The following is a 23,337-nucleotide window of genomic DNA, read 5'->3' as shown; positions in this document are numbered from 1 at the left end:
TTTTCATGGATGAAGTAATTTTAGCTGGAGTGGGATCTGAAGGATGCACTGCACATCATAAACGATCATGTCTTAAACAGCTATACGTACTATGATGTGTACATTCTAATATTTCACTCACATGATAAGGCATTAAATTATATAAACAAAACACAGAAGGATGAATTTGAAGGTACACCTGAATTTTTGTGTGTGTGTGGGGGGGTCGGGCGGGGTATTGTCTTCTTTTGTCCAAAGATTTAAAAAATAATAATTTGGTTAGTTAATGATGGCAAATTACCCAAATTTGGGAGTGAGAGTGATTGGTTGCCACTAAGACTCATAAGGATATGCTGTATCTAAAAAAGGATGGATAGATGTCCAAAAAATGGCCAAGTATCCTATAATTGATCATGTTATTGGTTTAGCAACCAACTAAGGCAAAATAATAATTTTGGCCAAAGCGTGCTTAAATGCCAGATTCGAAATATGGGAAATTAATACATTAAATTGAATAGAATGCCTTTATTATCTATGTACAATTAGATTTAAAGGTTCACCTTGAGTGCACACATAGGCATAAAAATTATGTGCAATAAAAATGAAATGAGATAGAAAAGTGACTAAAGTGGTTAGCAGCAACTGATAGAGGTAGTTTGGGTGTTTTAGTGTGAATATCAAAATATAAGATGAAAATATGCAGTGGTAAGTCATTTTTAATATTATTGGTGCAGTGTGCCACTTTAACCAGGTCCTTTTTCAAAGTTTGTTATTTGTTCATACACTTAGTTTTTAATTTATTGCATATTGGTGCATTTGCTTATGATGTCCACTTGGTGGCGTCTTTTCCACTGTGTATGGTATTTTTATTGAAGCATAATACGAATGTATGTATGAAAAGATAATAGGAGGAGGTTTTACTTTAATGAGGTTTTTTTTTTTTAGCTTTGGTGGTCCCTTTGGCTAATATTTATGTGTCTCAGCTGACTACCTCTTTAAAAAATCTGGAAGCGCAACCAATCCTTGGACTTTTAGTAAATGTTAATGTATACATTTTATTTGGACCTTTAAAATAACGAATATGTTGTTGTGTTTAACCCTAATAGGGCATTCATTTTCCCCCTGCAACCAATTCAGCGAATTTCCCGTAGGCAGACGCCATTTCTCTTGCTGAGTGGGGTGAGAGGCGAGCGCGTCAGGATAAATTCGCACGGTTCTCCTATAGGTGGCAATGTGCGCTAAACTACCTTTAAATAGTCCAACGAAGAAGAATTTGCTATTGGCGGAAAGTGGAGGCAGCACCTTGTGGGAATTAGCGCAATCTTTCCCCCACGTTGTTACCTCGACGGATTTAGATTCCGCCGCGACCAAGTTGTACAATAATATCCCCACATTATTTCCTACGGTAAGACAGTGCTTCTTGAACCAAAACCGTGCTTATTTATTTTATTTCTTGCTTAAGAAGGAACCCAGCGACCACACCAGCTAGACTGTGTAGCTAGCTAACTAGCCAGCACATTCACACGCACGCTACCACGTCCATTGTGTGCTAGCTAGCATGTCAAGCGGAGGCATTATCCGAGGACCCGCGGGAAGCAACGACTGCCGCATCTATGTCGGAAACCTGCCGCCCGACATTCGCTCCAAGGATGTCGAAGACCTTTTCTACAAGTACGGATCCATTCGCGACATCGATCTCAAAAACCGTCGAGGCGGACCGCCGTTCGCCTTCGTGCAGTTCGAGGACCCGAGGTGAGCGCGAAACACGCTTGTGGTAGCGTTAACCGAGTAACACGTTTTATGGCCATAATTTGGAACATTTACAGGTCGTAAAGTTTACATTGGAGACCCTTCGACCCCTGAATTTCAGCTCCACCCTACTCGTGCATTAAAGAAACATTAAGTGGGAGGGTTTAAAATGTTTAGGTACCAATAAGTACTTAGTTAGTGTATATTCAACTACAATTATGTTTTCGAATATGACTCAAAATGTGTTGATTTTTTTTAAATAATGTACATTTTAAGGATGGGAATTATTTTTGATCTTTTTAAAAATAAACGACTTAAAGTGGGATTCAAACATGAACCGCTAAACTTGATTAATGACATTTTAGAGGCGTATTTTTTTAAAATAATTACGGTAAAACCAATACAAATTGGGTTTATGAATGAAACGAAAACTGTTGAACCACAGGTTAGATTTAAATCTGAGCCTCATTACAGTACTAGTTGTCTCAGGTATGTTTTTTCATTGCTTACTCCTCAAGTCACTTCAGTACACAACAGTTTTTTTCCCCTCGCTGTAAAATAAGTTGTAAATAAAATATTCGACTTAACGGTTATCCCAAAAGTATACTTGAATTACTCATCCAAAAAATGTATGCAGATAATTACATTACCTTTTTGTTTCTCAAAGGGATGCGGATGACGCAGTGTATGGGCGTGATGGCTACGACTATGACGGCTACCGACTACGGGTGGAATTCCCCCGGAGTGGCCGAGGCGGAGCGGCGGGTCCCCCCAGGGGCCGATACGGACCTCCGTCTCGACGCTCCGAGTATAGGGTTATTGTGTCAGGTGGGCCCCGTCTTGACTAGTGCTCCTGTTCAGTGAAGTCCCTAAAAGCCTCTTAACTCCCGTTTTTGCTTTTTGGAAGGTCTCCCGCCCAGCGGAAGTTGGCAGGACCTCAAGGACCACATGCGAGAGGCTGGCGACGTGTGCTACGCCGACGTGAACCGCGATGGCAGCGGTGTGGTGGAGTTTGTGCGCAAGGAGGACATGACTTATGCTGTTCACAAGTTGGACAACAGCAAGTTCCGCTCCCACGAGGTAGGCAAGCCACGGGGAAGAATTTGGACATTTGAATTAATTTGGGCATTTAATTTTGGTGCCTGTGCCCAGGGGGAGACGGCGTATATCCGCGTGAGGATGGACGGCCACCGCAGCCCCAGCTACGACCGCTCCCGAAGCCGCAGTCGAAGCAAGAGCCGGTCGCGCAGCTACTCCCCTGCTCGCCGTGGGCGGGCTTCGCCGCGCTACTCCCCGCGGCGCTCCCGGTCTCGTTCCCGTTCCCGGTCTCGTTCCCGCACCTAGATCTGACGCCGGCCTGACTTGAAGGGGAGCGCGGCACGTTGAGAGAGAAAAAGAAACCTCGGAGTTGGATCGCATTGATGTATTTCTCATTAGCCCGGCTGTATGTGCTTTATGTCGCCGCCACACCCTTTCTTCCCTTTCACTGTGAGTTGGGTGTTTTTTGTTTTGTTTTTTTCTTTCTCCAGTTTCACTCACAATTTCCCCCCGCCTCTTCTTTCCCCGCATCTTTAATGCTGCCGCTACTGCTGTTTTTTTATTTTTTATTTTTTTATTTGGCTTCTCAAGCGTTATTTCTGCTGATTTTCTTGTGTGTCTCTCTGTAGAGATCAGAACAACAGGATAGGATTGGAAGAAAAGGAAACATTTCAAATTAGGATAAACAGGAGGAGGAGGATACAAATGTGGCACGCAATGGTATGAATTGATTGTGCCTTTACAAACATTTAATTGTGAGGTTGTTCACATGTTTTTACACTTAATATGGCGTCCCATTGCTTCTCAATACTTGGCCCCCACCCAAAAATGCTTCTGCGTCCATTTTGTTCATAGGTTGTGGCCTCCACTTTTTTTCGGTTAAGTTTCTTAGACATTTTTGCTCGTATCCCTTAGTGACATTTAAAATGTAGACACATTTTCAGTTCTTTGCGGAGGTGTGATTCTAACTCCTTCTCTTTGGTTCTGCTGGTATTCTGAAGGTTTGGACTGGGCTCATTGTCACCCCATCCGGAGCCGGATCAGGATTTAGGATTTTTAGGCATCGGGATGGATACAAGGAGCAGGAGCATTGGAACAATGTTTTTGTCCGTTTGTTTGTTTGTTTTTTTGCACCAGGAGAGGCTCCCGCATCTAACCTTTCAAGCATTGTAGTTAGTCATGCTAATTTGGCGGTCTCTTCTGAATATCCCATTTAGTGTTCATTTTCCATGTTTTGAGTGGAAATTCATAATTAGTGGCAGAGTTGTAATTTTTTTAATCGCTCAAAAAGGAAGAGCTCACATGACCACAAGGGGCTTCAAAGGTAATGGAGGAAGAGGGACAAAGGAGGAAGGGGTTGTGGTTTGAATCTTAGATCCAATTTTTCCTGATAAAATGGTTTCTGTTTTTTTCTTAGTCAGCAGTGTCATCAGAGCTTTATTCTCTTTTAATAAAAAAATTGAAACTTTGGAATTCTCTCTTGTGAATGTATAACTAAATTCAATGGTGGACTGTCAGGGCCTGCAAGGCCTTCTCTGCTGACCTAAAAAAAAAAAATCAGAATCACAGACTGATGGTAATTATGCTTTGTCCATGAATACTTATTAAATAATTCCAAATTGTCAGCTTCCCTGTGCTGCTTCCAGATGTTTTCATACTTAAGCATCTAATCAATCACATTTCAGTCATTATTTGTTGCCAGGGACATTATAATTTTGGCTCTATATGATAATCTTCCCTCTGGCACATGTTCGGAGGTGTAACAATGTCGCCTGCTTATGACGTCAAGGTAGAGCCGGATCCCACTCAAGGCGCGCCTTGGTTTCCCCAAAGCGGCTTTTTCCCATTCCCCAGGGCTTTGTAATACCACCATTCGATTTGCGCACTGCTACGATTATAAAATTAAATTTTACAGCACGAGACTCGTGTTTAACCTCGCGTATTATTCAAATGAGAGCTAACATTAAGATTTAGCCAATCCTGAGCGAGAACAGGCTATGGATTTGGAGAGGTGCATTGCGGGAGGAAACAAGATGCGGCCGTCATACCCGGAAAAAGCCTGCGAATAGCAGCCAATCAGCAAGCAGGCAGGAAGACAAGGGCGGTGCAGAAAGAGAAAGCACATTGTCGTTCAAGAAGAGCCATACATTTCAGCAAACCGTGTGACGTTTGTTCTGCACAATTTACAAAAGGTACGTTTCTTGTGTTTACCGACTTATCTACGAATCGATGCCAAAATCATCCGTTCAGTTTCACGTTGTGTAAATATTTTATTGATGTGGCCAAATGTCACAAGGGCTCACCTGTGATTGCGGAAGGATGCTAGTTGCTTAATGTCACTGTTCATATTCCATGTGGAGTGCAATCAAAGAAAACGATACCTATAAAACTACTTTTAGCCCTTTACAAATTAATATAATTGATGAGTTTGGTCTAGCAGTTCATTGATAACATCTTGCTATGTGACTGCATTGTTGAATTCTTTGGTACTCTTATTTTTTCCCCCTCATTTATGGATCCAGGCAGAAATAGTGAACTAGTGGGTGGCAGGTCTGACTGAGGTTGTTGGTTCGAATCTTGGCAGTTTTATCGAGAATGTTTTGATGAACCTAGTCATTGTCATATCTTTTTCATGGACCCCATCACCAACACATTTTTTGTCTACAGTCAACATGTCTGACAAGAAGGCTGTAATCAAGAATGCGGACATGTCCGAAGAAATGCAGCAGGATGCCGTGGACTGCGCGATGCAGGCTATGGAAAAGTATAACATCGAGAAGGACATTGCTGCCTACGTCAAAAAAGTGCGTATACAACACAAATTCCGTTCGTTAAAACGGGAGTGACAACACACATGAGGAAAAACATGAAGTGTTCGCTCCTGCTTTTTCATGATTGTCAGATTGAGTACAGGGCTGCACAAGATCTATGTATTATATCAAGGACTCTACTTTTGCAATCTACCTGTCTTTTCAAGGCCACTGACAAAGCTCAGCAGTTATGTTTATATGCTTTTCAGCACTGCATCACCCAACATAGTGATCCCTTGACACTCACATTTTGTAGATACAAAACATTGCGGGGTTTTATAAAGAATTACATTAATCCCTCAAATTTTGCGGATAATGTAGACCAGACAAGGCCGTGATAATCGAAAAACTGCGAAGTAGGATCACTCCTATTATTACTACCATACTACATGTTTTTACGCCTAAACAAAAATACAAGTACACAAGTGCAACTATCAAGAAATGTATTTATTCAATATTACCGTTATAAGATGCAAAATCTAAGCCGAACAAAAGACGAAAAGGCAAGGCGACTCCCTTCTCTCTTATTTGGCTTTTAGTAGAAAGGGGGTATAGTGAATCAAATCTTATTTTCATGCGATCTACAAATAGTAACTTGCCGATTAACATGTTGAGCATTAATGTCTTGGTACCAAGACTGACCCATGAGGGTCAGGTCAGCATGCTTCCACAAGGAATCCAGACTGGAAATATGCAAAGAAAAGCTTTCTGATTTCTATCATTATTTTATGATTCCTGAAGGAGTTTGACAAGAAATACAACCCCACATGGCACTGCATCGTGGGCCGCAACTTTGGCAGCTACGTGACGCACGAGACCAAACACTTCATCTACTTCTACCTCGGCCAGGTGGCCATCCTACTCTTCAAATCTGGCTGAATCCGCTTAATGTTTTTTTGACGATTACCCATTAAAAACAACACCATACTGTCTGTCAATCACATAGCAGATAGGACTCCCTTGGGAAGTTTTCACTCAGACTTTTTCTGTTAAAAAATGAAGAAGATGGTGCCGTTGACCATGTTTTTGGTCAGAATTTTTGCTTGATGTACTCTGAAAGGAGCTTGTATTTACATTTATATCATTTTCATTTGCCACTGAATGGTAAGCGACCACATTTTTGTTGTGAAGTCTTAATTTTCTGTGCCTTCTCATGTCCATCATGCTAAATTAAATTTCACACTTCCAAGTTTGGTACTTGTTTACTTTGTTGCTGCTGTTTGTTCCATCTGTTAGTGGATGGTGTCATTTTGCAAACATCCTGCACAGCACTGTTGGAATTAAATATTGTCTTGTAATGTGTTTACTGAAGGTTGCATTTTTCTTTTTTTATATATACATAAATGAATCTGCAAACTACATGATATATACTAGTATAACTTTGCCCAACTACATTTGGAAGAGTATAGAGAGACAAAATTAGGTTGGTTCGTGTCAATTGTTTAAATACATTTTTAAAGTATACTTGTACGTACTTATGATTGCATCCAAACCACAAGGATGTTAAAAATTACCTACATTTTAAACATTTCCTCTCACATAATCCCAAGAAAACATATTGTATTCAAACACAAAATCACGGTTAATATAATTCTCGCTATATAGTTCCACAATTGTGTATTTCAGTAAATAATATATCTATTGTTATTTAAAACATTTTTGGTTGCAGCATCGCCTCTCTAAGCCTGCAGTAGCAGTATTTTCAAAAACTCAACACTTAAAACCAGCGAAGAAGAAATTCTCCACAGACAACCAACATGGCCGCTTCCGGTGGTTTACCGGCGTCGCCTGCTCCTCGTTATCCACCTATTTTCAGCTCGTTTCCTCTGTCTGCCGACGCCGCACCGTTCACGCCTCAAGGGGCCGAATTGTGGCAGCGCGGTGCTCGGCAGCAGACGGATGCCGAGCGCCTCTTTCACCGCTGCGCCGCCAAACTTCGAGATTTACAGGCGGACTCGGGCCAGCTACGGGAGGAGCTCAACCTCCTCTTCGACCAGCTCATCTCCGAGAACTTCAACCAGAACCTCAATCCCAACATCAACATTCACCCAGAGGTGCGATGAAGATACATATTACCCTTTACACTCTTTTGAGTTTTATGTTATTATTATTTTTAACAGAGTTGTTTAATACAATCCTAGAAGGGATGAAGATGCCAAAGGAATGGAGAAGTGTATACTAGATCCCATCTTCAAGAAGAAGGGAGACGTACAGAGTTGTGATAACTATAGGGGAATAAAGCTCATGAATCATACATTCAAGTTATGGAAGAAGGTGGTTGAAGCTAGACTATAATTGGATTGGATAACTTTATTCATCCTGTATTCGGGAAATTTCATTGTGACAGTAGCAAGAGGGTGAGAATGCAGATACAGGAAAGCCATAGTTACACATAGTTAGGTACAAGTTAGACAATACAGCCGGAAAGGCCGCATAACAACAAAGCAAAAGCACAAAGTGCAAAGCAAAGTATATGGGATTGTGATCTTTGTGAAGGTACTTGGAGATGTGGTACTGGATGAGGAATTCTGGAGTAGCAGAGAAATATGTCAGAATAGTTCAGGAATGGGGTGCAACGGAAGAAGTAGCCCACTGTATGCTCCCTTCCTTGTTTTTCTATTCGGTTTCGGTACGTGATTTGTGCATAAGGAGAACAATTTTATTTCCAAAATACTGACGCCAGTGGTACCCCTGCTTACGAAATTAATTGGTTCCAGAACTTGTTTCGTAACCTGGATTTTTTCTTAAGTAGAGCAGTACTTGATATGCCTCATACTTTTTTAATGGATGTATTTTAAATTACCATTGATTAATTTTTCCTCTATGTGAATATGGAAATTACTTAATATATTCCAAATAATATCGATATGAAAATCCTATCGATTAATTGTAAGAAGAAGAAAAAAATACAAAATAAGATGAATATCCATTCAAATGTACCTGGGTCCTAAATAAGTGAAACAACCTGTTGCTTAATAAAAATGAACTAAAAATAACTTTTCCTTTCAGAATGTATGTATCCTGCTGGTGAATGCTAGCCATCTTGTGCCAATGAGTCAAGAACATTTGGTGGTCAAGCTGTCCACGTTAGTGCATCATCTTCTGAACCAGTTTAAGGTCATTTTCTTAACGCATATAGTGCTATTAACATGAGAATGTAAATAAACATTCAAATGGAGTATTTAAAGTCAATGACAGCCAAAGCGTTTTATACCTCATAATATTCAATATGAATATTCAATTCAAGGTAATAATGGATGAGCAGACGCTGCATGTCCTGCTGAAATATTTGTCAGCGGCGCTGGACTCGTGCAACACGTGGACGCACCTCGGCGTCCTGCAGGCGCTCGCCACCGTCGTCTATGGCAACGGACCGCAATGCCAACAGGTGCCGTGCCTCATTAATGCTCCACTGCTTCATCAACTCCAAAATTCACTTACCTGTTTAGCACCTTGACAAGCTGCTCGGTGAGGGCGGAGTCATCTTCCTCTACAGCGCCCCCTCACAGCCGGATATGGACTTGCGCCACATGGCACTTAGCTGTATGGCCAACATCTGCATCAGGTGGGCACCGATTGGAGAGTACTATTCAAATTATTACAAAGCTGTTAAATCAACTGTAATTCAATATTTAGGGTCATTTGCCCCTCCCAGTCAGAATTGATTGGACGTCTATCTCCGTAAGTGGCGGCCAATGAGTTAAAGTAATGGATTAAACCCGGAATGTGGGCTAATTTGGGGAAATGATGAAAATCATAAAGTTGTACCATTTAAATATGTTCAAATCTTCATTCATCTTCTAGACATCTTATCATCATAAGTTTTCTTACCGCAGGCTGGTAAAGCTATTATTAATTATGAATTTGAAACAACTTAGCATTAAATAGGAGTTGCAATGTCAGTCATGGGTAGATAACAGGGCCTATTTCTATTCCTATTGCTTCAATCACACACATTATGGAAATAGATGGGTATTCTTGATTTCTTTTTCACAAAAAAACTACAAAAAAACATGGAGAGTTGTTGTTGAGAGACAGCCAATGGGAGACCAGCGGAGTGCGGGGAGATTGTCAAGCACGACGCAAGCCTACTGCGATAATTTAAAAATAAAATAACTTTTTAGGGGATTTTCGTTATTTGGATCTTGTTTTGTATATTGGAACAGTAAAAATCAAAGTGTTTTGTAACCTGAAACACGTAATTGTCATAATAGGTAAACAATAAGTTGTTCTTTATATCCCTTCAGGATTTCCGGTCAGCCACTGTTAGACGAAAAGCACAAGAAAGTTTGTTTCTCCATCTTCCTGCAAACACTGCAAGCAACACGACCGGACAACAGTGATGAACTCTTTTACTGCATTGTACGGATGGTTTTTGAAGATTAATGGCCTGTCATCAACACAATTTTAGTATGCATGTGCTTTATCTGCAGGTAATCCAGACGGCGCTGAAAGGGCTTCATTCTTGCCTGTTAGGTGGGAAATGGAAATTCGGTGGTGGCGAGGTGGTCGGGTCTGTACTGGCTGTCCTGAAGGTGACGAATTGAACTTAAACGACACTTCAAACTAGCGTTGCATTGATACTAGTATCGCCACTAACGGGACGTCATTGTTTAAATGGGTACTAAGAAATGACATGCTGAACAGAACCTATTTGCATGGATTCATGCCTCTCAACTTTAGCAGAAAGATGTCTCCAATCTCTAGTTCCATTTACCCATGCAATTTTCTAATACAAGGCATTTCTGTTAGCCAAAAAGATGGCAAAATCCACCTGAGGGGAAATTTCCCCCCAAAATGTCTCGGTGCAGTATCAGCATCGGCTAATACCACACAGCTGAGTGTCAGAATTGGTGGAAGACTGTTTAAAATATAACTGGGTGGTTCCTTGCCAGCTTAATTTTATTAACACAGCTAATTCTTCTCTCAGAGGCTCATGTTCCAGGGAATTCCGGGCGTCAGCGCCGAGTGGCCCGTCGTCCTTTACCCAGCTCCTCTCCTGCACTACGAGAGCCCGTTGGTATGCAAACCCGATGATGAACCCCCAAGACCAGTGGAACCACAGAGACCTTCAGCAGTGAGTCTGGAGACTTTCAACACGGTTCCTGGGCCAAGAGCACTCACAGTTTTGCCTCTCGCAGAACAAGAAGAGAAAGTCCAGAGGGAAACAGAAGAAGGCGACCACGGACGATGGTGGGCGAGACGACGACGCTGACTGTGAGACGGTGGTGCTGACACCTCAAAAAACAGAAAGTGCAGCAAAGCCTTCTGCGGTTTCACTGTACCCCTCATGGAAGCGGAACACTTCTGATTCCGACTTTTCGGACCCAGAAGGCAGTGCACAGAACAAGCTAAGGTACTGAAATGCGACCTGGCAGGACTACACCGATCACATTTTTTTTTTCATTCATTCAATTCTGCTGTCATTTTGCTTTTCTCCATTCTCAGGCTTAGTCACGCTCGCGTTCGCCAGGGGGCGCTGCATTGCCTGCTAGCCGTGGTTAAGTGGGTGGAGAGGCGAACTTTATACGGCTACTGGTCGTCCTTCATTCCGGAGACTCCTGTCGAAAATGGACCAGCACCGCCTCTCACTCTGCTCACCATTATATTGAAAGACCCCTCACCCAAGGTAGGCCAATACAACCGCATTCTCCTCAACTGACACATTGTCACGTAGAAAAAAAATCACTTGCCATTTAGGTCCGTGCGTGCGCGCTCCAGGCGCTCTCGGGCATGCTGGACGGCGCCCGTCAGTTCTTGGCCGTGGCTGAGGATACGGCATCGCCACGTACCTCCTACACCCCATTTTCCTTCACCTTGGCCACCGCCGTCCGAGAGCTTCACCGCTCTCTCAGTTTAGCTCTCGTGGCTGAGACATCCCCACATACCCTCACCCACGTGATAAAGGTCTAAAATCTTTTACCTTTTTAATTTTGAAAAAAGCAGCATCGACGTGACAGAGTGTAAAATCACACTTCTCTGTTTTGTCAGTGTTTAGCCCACCTGGTGTCCAACGCGCCATACCACCGCCTCAGGCCCGGCCTGCTCAGCTCACTATGGAAGCAAATACGACCTTACGTGCGCCACAGAGGTACAATAAATTCCACACAATTGTATTCTCTATCACAAATTTTAAAATAAAAAAATACACCTTTTAATTTACATTTTCATACCTGTCAACCTCAGCCAATTGCTCCCCAGCTTGGCTGTCTGGTTACATTGCTTGCTGACGCGCTATATTTATATAGTGAAAAGGCAGGCGTGTGCATATCATGCTTAAAGCATGACAATATTAGCAGTTGACAATGACGTTTTTGTCTGCTACGATCCAGATTAGAGCTGAAATGGGTAAAATGAGATCGGTTTTACAAAAAATATACTTAAAAATATAAATATAATACATAAAAAATGCCGTACAAAAGTTGGTATACGGCGTACACAATTTGAAATGATCAAAAAACATAAAATACATGAAAAACTTACAAGTTGACAGGTATGTATGTTACCAATTTATATAGAATATTTGCAGCCAAAGATGATACACCGAAAGATTTGATTGACTAATAGTGTTTAATCAAAAACTAAAACATCAGCACATGAACATTACCATGGTTTGTTATCAGTTATAAAAGCACAATACTCCAGAGCATTGCTTTTTTTTTCTTCTTTTTAAATTATAATAATGAATGGGTTGTTGCCATGGTGAAAGGAGCCATTGGCGGTGGCCGTTTTAACTTTGCTGTAGGCATTTCTACAGTCCCTGGAAGGACATACTTGTCTTAACAATGTTTTCTATTGCTCACACGTGGATCTAAACTAAATGAAATACATTTTTTTCTCCACACGTCTTCAGATGCTAATGTACGAGTGTCAGCCCTGACACTCTATGGCGCTCTGGTGACGACTCAGGCACCACTTCCTGAGGTCCAGCTCCTTCTGCAGCAGCCCGAGAGCAGTGCAGGTGGCTCTCTCACACCACAGCCCTCTCGCAACCTCAACTGGCGACAACGAGGCGAAACGAGCTCGCCGCAGACTCCCCGCACGCCCAAGGAGGCGGAAGGCGGCCCACCCTGGCTGCTGACTCTCTGCGCCTCGCTCGTGACTCAGCCTCGGGAGGAGCCGTCGGACAGCGAGGGGGGCGGAGGCTTAGCTTTGGAGCCGTCGCCTGTGCGACTGGAGGCCCTGCAGGTGATTTCCCTCCTGGTGCGAGGTTACATCTCGCTGACGCAATCCTGCCTGTGCGACATCGGGCACCTCAGCGCTCGCTGCCTGGCCGAAAGCGACCCATCCATACAGCTCCATGGTGCTAAGGTACCACTTCATATCTTTGTTTTATGCATGTGCGGTTGGCTATTGTGTTGATAGAAAGAGAAATAGAAAATGGATAATCACTTATTTCCCATATCGCTTATCCTCACAAGGGTGGCAGGGGGTGATGGAGCCTATCCCAGCCAACTATGGGCAACTAGTTGGCAGCCAATTGCAGAGCACAAGGAGACGGACAACCATTGATGCACACACTCATACCTAGGGGCAATTTAGAGTGTCCAACCAGCCTACCATGCATGTTTTTGGGATGTGGGAGGAAACCGGAGTGCCCGGAAAACACCCACGCAAAACCGGGGCCGACATGCAAACTGCTAACAGGATAGTCTATACCTGGAATTGGACCCTTGATCTCAGAACTGTAAGACCGATGCGCTAAACACTGACCCCACGGGGCTACCTTGATAGTTATGTAGTATTTCTCAAATAGATATTTACTTATAATATGCATGAAATGTCAAGTTTTTCGTCAACATTACAAAATGAATTAAGAATTGTGTATCCTTTGCACAGCTGCTGGAGGAGCTCGGAACCGGAATCATTCAGCAGTACCAGGCGGAAAGCAAAGTTCCTGAGGTCATGCGGGTCCCCGTGAACCAGGCATGTTGGTCTCAAACTCTTAATCAATTTGAGCTGGGAGGTGCTGAAGGAGTGAAAATGGAAAAGTGACTTTTTTGTATTTTGATGACACCGTGTCAAAGGTAGTGCAATTCTGGACTGAGGTCCTGAGCGGGCCACTCAACGGAGCACTGCAGAAGCACCAGCACCCCACACTGCAGACCACCGCCTGCGACACGCTGGGCTCCATCTTGCCGCAGGCTTTCGCTCAGCTGCCTGTGAGTATTTTTTCCACCGTGACCGATTGACAGTGGGTTGTACGTCAAAAGTTGTGCCGCTCGCAGGAGAAGACACAGCTGATGTGCATCACCGTCCTGCTGGGCCTCACCTACAGCGACAGCGACCTTGTCAAGATGGCCGCTGTCAGGGCTGTGGGGGTCTACGTGCTCTTCCCTTGTCTCAGAGAGGTATAAGGATCATATAATGGCAATGTCAATGTCCAGACCTAAATCCAATTGAAAATTTAATTTTATATCTTTGTTTGAAATGTGGTGAAAGGTTGAAAAGTTCAAGGTGGCCGAATACTGACTATAAGTAGAATCGGGGAAAATAGTCACAACTTAATTACCTTATCTGATGGAATTCTTAAAAGACATTGCATTATCTCAAATGTAGGACTTGATGTTTGTGGCCGACACCGCCAACGTTATCCTTGCCACACTGGGCGACCGATCCTCAAACATCCGCGCCAAAGCCACCTGGTCCCTCGGTAATCTGACCGACACCCTCCTTGTCAACATGTAAGAATCCATCAAACTTGCATTCAGCGCGTGATTTCATGTCAGTGATGTTTTTGTTTCTTATGTTCTCTAGGAATTGTGCGGAAGTGGACTTCCAGGAGGAGATGTCGGACATGTTGCTGCTTAAAATGTTGCAAGCGGCTACACAGGCGGCCGCCGACAAAGACAAGGTCTTGTATTTTCCACCTTCGCTCGCGAATGAATCGTGTTCTAACAAGAACATGTATTGTTGCTTATTTATGTATTTGTTTTAATCATCCAGGTTAAGTGCAATGCAGTGCGAGCCCTCGGAAACCTGCTACACTTTCTGCGTGGGGGTCAGCTAAGCCGTGCAGTGTTCCGGCAGCCTCTGGAAGATGCCGTAAGAGCCCTGGTCAAGACAGTGCAGTCAGTTGCCACCATGAAGGTGCGCTGGAACGCTTGCTACGCCCTGGGAAACGCTTTCCGGAATCCAGACCTGCCGCTCGGTCAGTGCACCGCCGCAAATCGATTTTAAGCGTGCGTAACTCCTGCGATTGGCTGAGAGACTTGTTTCTCTTTAGAGTCCGCCAGCTGGTCCGGCGAAGCCTTCTCCGCACTCTGCAACGTGGTGGAGACGTGCAAGAACTTTAAGGTGCGCATCAAGTCAGCGGCCGCCCTGGCCGTGCCCGCCCACCGCCGTTGCTACGGCGACACGGAACGCTTCGGAGGCGTGTGGCGCTCGCTGGCCGCTGCGCTCCATTGCAGCGAGGACACCCAAGACTTCCTGGAGTACCGTTACAGCGCCAGCCTGCGCCTCACGCTCTCACGGGCCCTGCTGCACTTGCTGCGCCTCAGCCGGCCGCCGGATCTGCCGGCGATCTCTGCCTCGTTGGCCGGAGAAGAGGCCGGCGGTGTCAGGGAGCATCTGCTCAAGTACCTGCGGGCCGAGGAGTGGCAGGGGGAGGAGAAGGATGCGCCGGTGGGGGACGCTTTCAACCCTCAGCAGAGAATTCAGAGTCTGCAAGAGACGGTTGAACAACTCAAGGTGATGGAGTCCGAGACGGATGAGGAAGAGAGTGGGAAAGCGAGGCTGATTCACGTCCTGGAGGATTTGGTCAATGACTGTAAGGAACACTAACAAACTCGTGACAGCTGACACGCTTTTGTGCCTTAATGGAAGCTTTTCATGCTATTCCATGAAGCATCAGCGTTATTTTTTTTTAAGATTCAAAGCCCCTTTGAGGATTTTATGTTGCCCATCATTTCAACACATTGAATAGCTCATCTATGTTGGCACTTTAAAATGGAATTAAAAGCTCAGAACATGTCACCAAAATCAAATTTAACCTGTGTGAAAAATTTGATTTTGGAAAAAAAATTGACGACGTTGTTTTAAATTAAAAGATTTTCAGATGGTAGTCCTTGCATTAAGATTTTTTTTTCAATGCAAGACCGTTTCTTTAAATAAATAAATAAACAAACATAAAAAGATAAATAAATAACAGAGGAGGAAGTGCATATTACGCATGCGCATTTGTACGGCTAACAAACCAAGATGGACGCCCACGAGTTATTCCGAAAACTCGGAGCAGGAGCTAAATTCGATCTCAAAAGATTCGCCCAGGATGCTTCTCGCTTCAGAGTGCGTATACCTTGCGTATTTTATGCCATTTTAGACGAGAAAATAAATTAACTTGGTGAACGAAAAGATTTGGTATCCACTTCATGCAATTTTCCCTAACCGTGTCATCACGGCGAACCATAGACCAGTAATGTTCTTTTTTGGATTTCAAGTTTGCCTATAAAATGTAATTCGTGATTTAATATAAAAAAATGTTTAAATGTTACATGTATTCATAGGTTGTTAGAACCCCTGCGGGAAACGCGTCGTCAGACGAGCTCTCTACTATCGATTACTTCGGTTCAGGCCTGACGAATGGAGCGCAGAGTACGACTAAATATCAAGAAGATGAACATGAGGACGAGGAAGTACAGGAGACTGAGACCCTCAACTCAAAAAGGAAACTAAATGAAAAGGAAAGTAAGGTGGAAAAGAAAAAGAAAACAGACAAGCTCACAGGTAGTCAAATTTTACTGAACTCTTTTGGTTGACATGGATGGAGCCAGGCGTGCAATCCATTTGTAGTGAAAATGGATTGGATCTATGATCCCGTCAATGTTTGGAAATTAAGTAGATTTATCTTTAAGAGTTTCCTAAAGCTGTAGAACACTTTTTTATCCAATGCTAGCATATCACATATTTTCAGGCTGTGTGGACAGACCAAACAATACAAAAGTGGGCGGGATCATCTGGACTTCAGCACTGGAAGGGCAAATCAGGAATGATACAAGTGAAGGGAAGGAGAAGAAGTTACTAAAAAGGCAGAAACAGCTTCACCGAGAGAAGGTCCGACTATTTTTTTTTATCCCATTGTCATCTACGGCAGCCAATGAGTTAAACATTAACGCTAATGTGTCATTTTCCTTTTCTAATATTTAGTTGAATCGCGTTCGTGCTACTCACCACATCCACGTTCACGGCAGCGATGTACCAGACCCCGTGTGCACCTTTGAGGAGCTGCAGTCCATGTACAAGCTGGACCCGCTTGTCATTCAGAACCTACGCGAGGCTGCTCTGAGCGTGCCTACGCCCATTCAAATGCAGGCCATTCCACTCATGATGCAAGTGAGTTGACACGCACACACACACACATGCCATTACAGTGTAATGGTCAAAACATACGGGAGGCGATAGCGAAATGCAAGTCACTGCCATTGAGCTGGAATCCAAAACATGAATTGAACGCAAGCGACCTCGCCTCCTGTGTGTTTCGCCCATAACATTTACGGCCATGACATTGGGAATTTGCTCCCGCCAGGGTCGCGAAGTGCTGGCATGCGCTCCGACAGGTTCGGGCAAGACTTTGGCGTTTTGCCTCCCAATTCTATCTAGCCTCCAGCGGCCAGCCAAACTCGGGTTCAGGGCTCTCGTCATCTCCCCGACCAGAGAACTGTCTAACCAGGTAATGCCTCGGAAACCTATTAATCAAAAATTACTGGCTGCGATTCATTGTAAGGTAAAAAAAATATTGTCAGACCCACAGAGAGATGCTGCGCTTCTCTGAGGGTCTCGGTCTGCGGATTCACATCCTCAACAAAGCGGCTGTGGCGTCTAACAGATTTGGACCGCAGTCCAACAAAAAATATGGTAAGGACATTGGGGAAAGTGACAAAAAACAGAAATGTAGGAAGGTTTTTGTTGTTAGTGATGTCCCCTTATAGACATATGTCTTGTACAGATGTCCTCATCAGTACTCCCAATCGACTCGTCTTCATGCTCAAGCAAGAGCCGCCCGCCATCGACCTCAGCAAGTAATTCTTTATTTAATTCTTTTTTTTTTAGTGTTTTAATTCCTTTAATTTGTTGTCATTAAATGTATGGGGTTTTATACCTTAATTGTAAATATTATATTCCACAGGGGGAAAAAAACTAAGGCCAGGTTTTTAATAATAGAAAAGCTCCACTGGCATTTGCTCAAGAACACTAGAATTGGTGCCGTCATTTTTTCACGGATCAATATTAAATACTTGAACCATTGTCAGAACGTATGCTGGTGCAGTAGGTCGTGGTTTCCTCCTAATGCATGACAATAATAAATATCTGGTGTTAAGAGAATGGAGGCATTGTGTGGAGGATGAAGGAATTGAATGACCTTCGCGATCCCTTGACATAAACCCAGTAGAACATGTGTAGGACAATGTGTTTCTTTAAAGTGCTTCTTCAATTTTCGTGAGCAGTGTAGTTGGTATATCTGTCTATTTAATACCTTTTATTAAATAATGATCATTACTGATCGTGTAGTATTTGTAAACAGAGCAGTTCTTGACTTTAATACAAACAATGTGAATCATCATTCAGTGTGGAGTGGCTAGTGGTGGACGAATCAGACAAGCTGTTTGAGGATGGCAAGACGGGCTTCAGGGATCAGCTGGCCGCCATCTTCCTGGCGTGCTCCAATGCCAAAGCACGCAAGGCCTTTTTCAGCGCCACCTGCACGCAGGAGGTGGAGAAGTGGTGCCGACTCAACCTCGACAATCTCGTCTCCGTCAACATCGGACACAAGTGAGCGGTAATGATTATATGTTAACGACCGAATAGTTGATACACGGCTTTTATTTAGAAACACGGCGGTGGAATCCGTGAAGCAGGAGTTGCTGTTCGTCGGCACGGAGAACGGCAAGATGGTGGCCGTGCGGGACATCGTCAAGAAGGTTTGGCGCGTGTTTTCCTTGTCAAAATTAGTGTTGCACCAATACCCAATTAGCTTTCTTTTGTCCAGTTTCAAATGGGTTTGACGTCATTGGCGGACGATGAGTTAAGCCTGACCAAGACGTGATAGCAATTACTTAAGTGATTATTCTGCAAATTAAAACTGATTTTTTTTAATCAGCATCAACCAATAACACGTGGCCACATGTCAAAAAAAAATATTGGTGCAACACTGTATAATTTCATCATTTAAAGTGTTAAAATTCTGCTTTTAGGGATTCATGCCTCCCGTGCTGGTGTTCGTCCAATCTATCGAGCGAGCACAAGAGCTTTTCCGCGAGCTCGTCTACGAGGGGATCAACGTCGAGGTCATCCATGCCGAGCGAACGCAGCAGCAGGTGTGATGGAAGAGGGGAGAAAGAAGGGAAACGTTGCCCACCTGACAAATGCCACTGGTCTTCTTGTAGAGAGACAACGTGGTGGAGAGTTTCCGCCGCGGACAGATCTGGGTGCTGATCTGTACAGCGCTGCTGGCGCGAGGTATCGACTTCAAAGGCGTCAACCTGGTGATCAACTACGATTTCCCCACCAGTGCAGTGGAGTACATTCATAGGATAGGTCAGCCACCTTCAAATTTCACTCATGTAAATAAGGGTTAAATTAATTTGAATTATTTTTTTCTGTTGGAGCGAGTTGAAATTTTGTTAGTGTCATTGACTATAGTTTATTCATTTTTAAGATTACGGCATCACTCTCATCAATAACAATCTGTTTAGGTCGTACGGGTCGTGCTGGACATCAAGGGAAAGCCATCACATTCTTTACGGAGAATGACAAACCACTCTTAAGAAGGTATGACCTAGGCCTGGGCGATTGCATTTTAAGAATTACGTTGGGGGTTTTTTGCGCTAACTGAAAATAATTTAAAGAAGTAACGGAATATTTTCCTCCAAAAAGGAAATCTAGCAGCTAGTTCTTCAATAAATATGGGGCTGACAGCACAAAGTGAGAAAAATATTTAAAGCAGAGGTTTTGCAATAATTATTTTCTTTATCTTTGTTGAACTTCACTTTTCTTTTAAAGCCGGGAGAAAGAGACTTAAAAATTATTTTTAACCCCCATTAAGATCTGGCGTCCATAAACATGAACAATCTTAATTATTAACACTATAATTTAAAAAAAATAGACTTTTTTAAACAGTATTATGAATGGATAAAAAATTCAAATGAAAAAAGTAATTATAATTTAAAAAACAGAAACTGAAGTAGACTGAAATAATTGGGTGGGGTGAATGAGCCACTCATTTACCCCTCAAATTCAAATGTATTGGACATCAATCTCAGTCAATGGCAACCAGTGATTTCAATGAGTGCTCTATGAAAGATTAGAAAAAAATTAATAATCGCAAAATAATTGTGGTCATATTTCATTGCTAGCATTGCCAACGTCATCAAACAAGCTGGTTGTCCTGTACCAGACTACATGTTGGGCTTCAAGAAGATGCACAGGTAAAACAATGCCATTCAAAATATTATTTTTGTCTTTAGCTCTTAAATGTTTCAATTTTGGGATTTTTGTGTTGTTTAGTAAATTAAGGAGGAGAATAGAAAAGAAGCCTCCTGGGAGGAGCACCATTTGCACCACACCGCGTTTTCTCATGAAGAAAAAGCCCTCCAAAGTTCAGAAAAAGGCAACTGGCAAAACTGCTGAAAAACAGGGGAAAAAACCTGCAAAAACTGTAAAAACAGCTAATTCATTGAAGAAACAAGTCAGGTGAGACCAATGTAACTTGTAACTTTTTGGTTTTTTATTGACACACACAATTTTTATCTGTGCAGGAGAAAGAAGAAGACACAAGAAAAGTAATAGATGGACTTCAAAACCTTTTTATTTTTTTTCTATGTTTAAATAAAGAAAAACGTATCCTATTTTTTTATACCCTTGTTTTTCAGTGTATTGAAACGGAGGTGACTATTGCCTAGAACCACCACACGGTGGCGCAGTAAATCCCAATCGCGCAAATGGCCGGGTAAACTGGGTCAGATCAAAACAATTCTATGTCATTTTCTGAGCCGCTTTATCCTCACTAGGGTCGCGGGGGTGCTGGAGCATATCCCAGCTGACTTCGGGTCACCCTGAATTAGTGGCCAGCCAATCAGGTAAATAAATCTGCTGTCATCTGTTATGAATGAAAGCATCATTCACAACACCACATTCACACACAATGCAAATATGTCAAATATATTATAGTGGGATAACTGGTTAAAAAAAAACGAGCTAATATTTTATTTTGAGTTTGTATTGGAATTTTTCATTGCATTGTGATTAAAGCGTATTGGAATAAATGTGTTTACAGATGTTCACTAAAACTTTTTGATGCTCCTCGTTGGCGCGCGGTGATGACGCCATAGCTCAACGTCAGTTACCGCGAGATTTCATTTCCCTGTGAATGTCCTTGCATTATACTCCAGGAAACCCCGCTCGCTCTTTCTTTCTCAACATGGCCCCGAAGGTGAAGAAGGCAGGTTCGTGCCTTAAAACACTTTTACTGTTAAAATTGTCACAGATACGCGTCCGGCGACCAAAATCGCGACATCAAAAGTCAAAGTTAAAACACATTTCTGTATCTTAAGATCAATATGTGAAGTAAAGACGCGGTCTTTTTAAACGGCCTGTGCGAGTTTCCCGGCGTGTGCTAACGATGGAATGTGCTAAGCTAATAGCGCCCTCGCAGCCTTCTTAACTGGCTACTTTGGCAGCGTAGTTGATTATATTATCTTATCGTGTACTTGTCTATATCCGTGTCAAGTGATGTTTTTCCGCCCAACTGTATCTGTTTTCTTAAGCCATCCAATACTGGGGGCTTTTCTTGTTGGCTAAATTCACGTGTCGTTCGTAGTCACCGTAAAGTATCGCACGTGACGTGTTATACTTTAAAATTCCTATTTGTTCGTCCATCAAGGTAAAATAACAATAAGTCTTAGTATTGTAAACCCGGTTTCACCCCATCAATAGAAAGAAAAAGTTATTTAGATTCGTGGATTATTTTTTACTTGGATTATCTAAAAAAGATAAACGTACTCATTCTCAGGAAAGCTAATAATTAAATCATGAAATTAACTCATCCCTCCCCGGTCCCGCCCCGAAAGATATATTTGCGTGAAGAGGCCATTTGATTGGATTTGTGGAATATTTTCAGATGGATTATGTCAAAAGATATCCAAAAAATGTTACCTAGCATTCTTAGCACAAGCTCAGCCACAGTTAAAGACGTTGTACTATAATGTAAACCAAAATATTAGCTTATTGAGTGCCATTGGTAGTAGCACTGGACGCCCAAAACATCTGAAGTGTAAGGGCTGGCAGCAAACCAACTATATTCATTTGCTGTCCCCCTTTCCTTTGAAATGGATCGATGGCTGCTGTTGACAAAATGTGTAGAACGTTTCGAATGCCGATTATCCTCGCTGATGTATTTTCCTTTTTGGTGCCAGCCGTCCCCGTCAAGACGGAGGCCAAGTCGAAGGCTCTGAAAGCCAAGAAGGCCGTTCTGAAGGGGATTCACAGTCAGAAAAAGAAGAAGATCAGGACCTCGGCCACCTTCCATCGCCCCAAGACACTTCGTCTGCGCAGGCAGCCCAAGTACCCCCGCAAGAGCGCCCCACGCAGAAACAAGTAAGGCCCCGCTCCACGCCGCCACAAAGGTGCAAGTGATGCTTTAATGCGATCAAAGTATGAACACTGTGATTCTAGCTTTTTTACAACTGATGCACCCCATTTTTTATAGCATAAGCGGGAAGGAAAACGTGACGCAAATGTTCCAAAAATGTGTACTGAGGCTGAACATTTTGCAGGTTGGACCATTATGCCATCATCAAATTCCCACTGACCACCGAGTCGGCCATGAAGAAGATCGAAGACAACAACACACTGGTGTTCATCGTGGACGTCAAGGCCAACAAGCACCAGATCAAACACGCCGTCAGGAAACTGTACGACATCGACGTCTCCAAAGTCAACACGCTCATCAGGTACGTGCGGTCCAACGCAGCGGATCCACCGTGTTAGGAACGTGCGAGTTGTATTTAACCCAGGATTTTTTGCTCTCAGGCCGGACGGGGAGAAGAAAGCGTATGTTCGCCTTGCACCCGACTATGACGCGCTCGACGTCGCCAACAAGGTGAGTTTTATCGCTGGTTTTCAATGTTCCAACGTTAAGTTCTGAGCACAGGATGTCAACTGTTCTTTCTGAATTTTAATGATTGTATTCAAAGGAACCACTGATGCTAGCGCATATATATGTATATATATTTATACATGTATAATCCCCTTTTGTATCAAGTTTGTGAGCCTAACTAACTTGATCCTTTTTCCTGTCTTTTTTTTCTTCAGATTGGAATTATCTAAATGCTTGGAAGTGACTAGTGGCCAACAAGGTGAGTTTTATCGCTGGTTTTCAATGTTCTAACGTTAAGTTGTAAGCACAGGATGTCAACTGTTCTTTCTGAATTTTATTGATTGTATTCAAAGGAACCACTGATGCTAGCGCATATATATATAATCCCCTTTTGTTCAAGTTTGTGAGCCTAACTAACTTTGATCCTTTTTTCCTGTCTTTTTTTACAGATTGGAATGATCTAAATGCCTGGAAATGACTTGTGGGTTAATAAATATTTGTATAAATCAAACATGCTCTCTTGGTATTCATAACACAACTGGTAGCAGACCCATTATGTTTATTTTACAGGTAAGAGGCTTTTCATTTTCGATGTTAAACCTGTGACAGAGGCCATAAGCCTGGTTGGTAAAAGTGGGCTTTTGTTATCATCCAAAAGGATGCTGCAAA

At 42.9% G+C, this 23,337-nt stretch overlaps 5 protein-coding genes and 1 non-coding gene across 14 annotated transcripts; all 6 read left to right on the top strand.

Moving 5' to 3' along the window:
* The first annotated feature begins 1,223 nt into the window (after positions 1-1,223).
* On the top strand, positions 1,224-4,239 carry LOC144068409 (serine/arginine-rich splicing factor 1-like). 8 transcript variants are annotated; one of them, XR_013298181.1, is made up of 6 exons: positions 1,230-1,731; positions 2,396-2,556; positions 2,636-2,808; positions 2,881-3,151; positions 3,396-3,486; positions 3,768-4,239. XR_013298181.1 is itself a non-coding variant. In XM_077592937.1 (5 exons), the coding sequence occupies exons 2-5, from the start codon at positions 1,538-1,540 to the stop codon at positions 3,070-3,072; spliced, it is 720 nt and encodes a 239-aa protein (XP_077449063.1). In that variant the 5' UTR covers positions 1,224-1,384; positions 1,533-1,537; the 3' UTR covers positions 3,073-4,239. The 8 variants fall into 8 exon arrangements, 3 of the variants coding, with proteins under 3 accessions (XP_077449063.1, XP_077449062.1, XP_077449064.1); XR_013298180.1 differs by having other exon boundaries at positions 2,881-3,216; XM_077592937.1 differs by having other exon boundaries at positions 1,224-1,384; positions 1,533-1,731; positions 2,881-4,239.
* Positions 4,240-4,794: 555 nt separating this feature from the next.
* LOC144068136 (dynein light chain 2, cytoplasmic-like) lies at positions 4,795-6,882 on the top strand. Its single transcript, XM_077592420.1, has 3 exons — positions 4,795-4,958; positions 5,434-5,570; positions 6,318-6,882. The coding sequence occupies exons 2-3, from the start codon at positions 5,439-5,441 to the stop codon at positions 6,453-6,455; spliced, it is 270 nt and encodes an 89-aa protein (XP_077448546.1). The 5' UTR covers positions 4,795-4,958; positions 5,434-5,438; the 3' UTR covers positions 6,456-6,882.
* Positions 6,883-7,333: 451 nt separating this feature from the next.
* Positions 7,334-15,639, top strand: heatr6 (HEAT repeat containing 6). The gene is made up of 19 exons (XM_077591779.1): positions 7,334-7,630; positions 8,586-8,693; positions 8,824-8,964; positions 9,026-9,141; positions 9,824-9,938; positions 10,010-10,111; positions 10,507-10,653; positions 10,718-10,932; positions 11,025-11,205; positions 11,277-11,483; positions 11,568-11,667; positions 12,430-12,887; positions 13,416-13,502; positions 13,604-13,738; positions 13,805-13,927; positions 14,136-14,260; positions 14,334-14,430; positions 14,523-14,727; positions 14,803-15,639. Exons 1-19 carry the CDS (start codon positions 7,334-7,336, stop codon positions 15,357-15,359), a joined length of 3,516 nt encoding a protein of 1,171 aa, XP_077447905.1. The 3' UTR covers positions 15,360-15,639.
* A 91-nt stretch (positions 15,640-15,730) lies between these two features.
* On the top strand, positions 15,731-20,546 carry ddx52 (DEAD (Asp-Glu-Ala-Asp) box polypeptide 52). Of its 2 annotated transcripts, XM_077591782.1 has the most exons (16): positions 15,731-15,863; positions 16,082-16,301; positions 16,489-16,628; positions 16,722-16,907; positions 17,101-17,244; positions 17,318-17,429; positions 17,521-17,593; positions 18,141-18,344; positions 18,403-18,493; positions 18,767-18,889; positions 18,959-19,109; positions 19,268-19,343; positions 19,928-19,999; positions 20,079-20,264; positions 20,330-20,353; positions 20,444-20,546. In XM_077591782.1, the coding sequence occupies exons 1-16, from the start codon at positions 15,777-15,779 to the stop codon at positions 20,460-20,462; spliced, it is 1,908 nt and encodes a 635-aa protein (XP_077447908.1). In that variant the 5' UTR covers positions 15,731-15,776; the 3' UTR covers positions 20,463-20,546. The 2 variants fall into 2 exon arrangements, with proteins under 2 accessions (XP_077447908.1, XP_077447909.1); XM_077591783.1 differs by lacking the exon at positions 20,444-20,546 and having other exon boundaries at positions 20,330-20,419.
* A 327-nt stretch (positions 20,547-20,873) lies between these two features.
* On the top strand, positions 20,874-23,179 carry rpl23a (ribosomal protein L23a). The gene is made up of 6 exons (XM_077591784.1): positions 20,874-21,016; positions 21,986-22,166; positions 22,346-22,522; positions 22,602-22,671; positions 22,884-22,927; positions 23,118-23,179. Exons 1-5 carry the CDS (start codon positions 20,941-20,943, stop codon positions 22,896-22,898), a joined length of 519 nt encoding a protein of 172 aa, XP_077447910.1. The 5' UTR covers positions 20,874-20,940; the 3' UTR covers positions 22,899-22,927; positions 23,118-23,179.
* LOC144068631 (small nucleolar RNA Z17) lies at positions 22,195-22,265 on the top strand. Its single transcript, XR_013298227.1, has one exon. It is a non-coding gene; the product is annotated as a small nucleolar RNA Z17 (small nucleolar RNA).
* Positions 23,180-23,337: the final 158 nt, after the last annotated feature.

Source organism: Stigmatopora argus, chromosome 22 (genome assembly GCF_051989625.1).
Source record: "Stigmatopora argus isolate UIUO_Sarg chromosome 22, RoL_Sarg_1.0, whole genome shotgun sequence".
In the NCBI taxonomy this organism is placed as follows: domain Eukaryota; kingdom Metazoa; phylum Chordata; class Actinopteri; order Syngnathiformes; family Syngnathidae; genus Stigmatopora; species Stigmatopora argus.
Note: the sequence above shows the minus strand (reverse complement) of the source record. Positions and strands in the feature narration are given on the sequence as shown.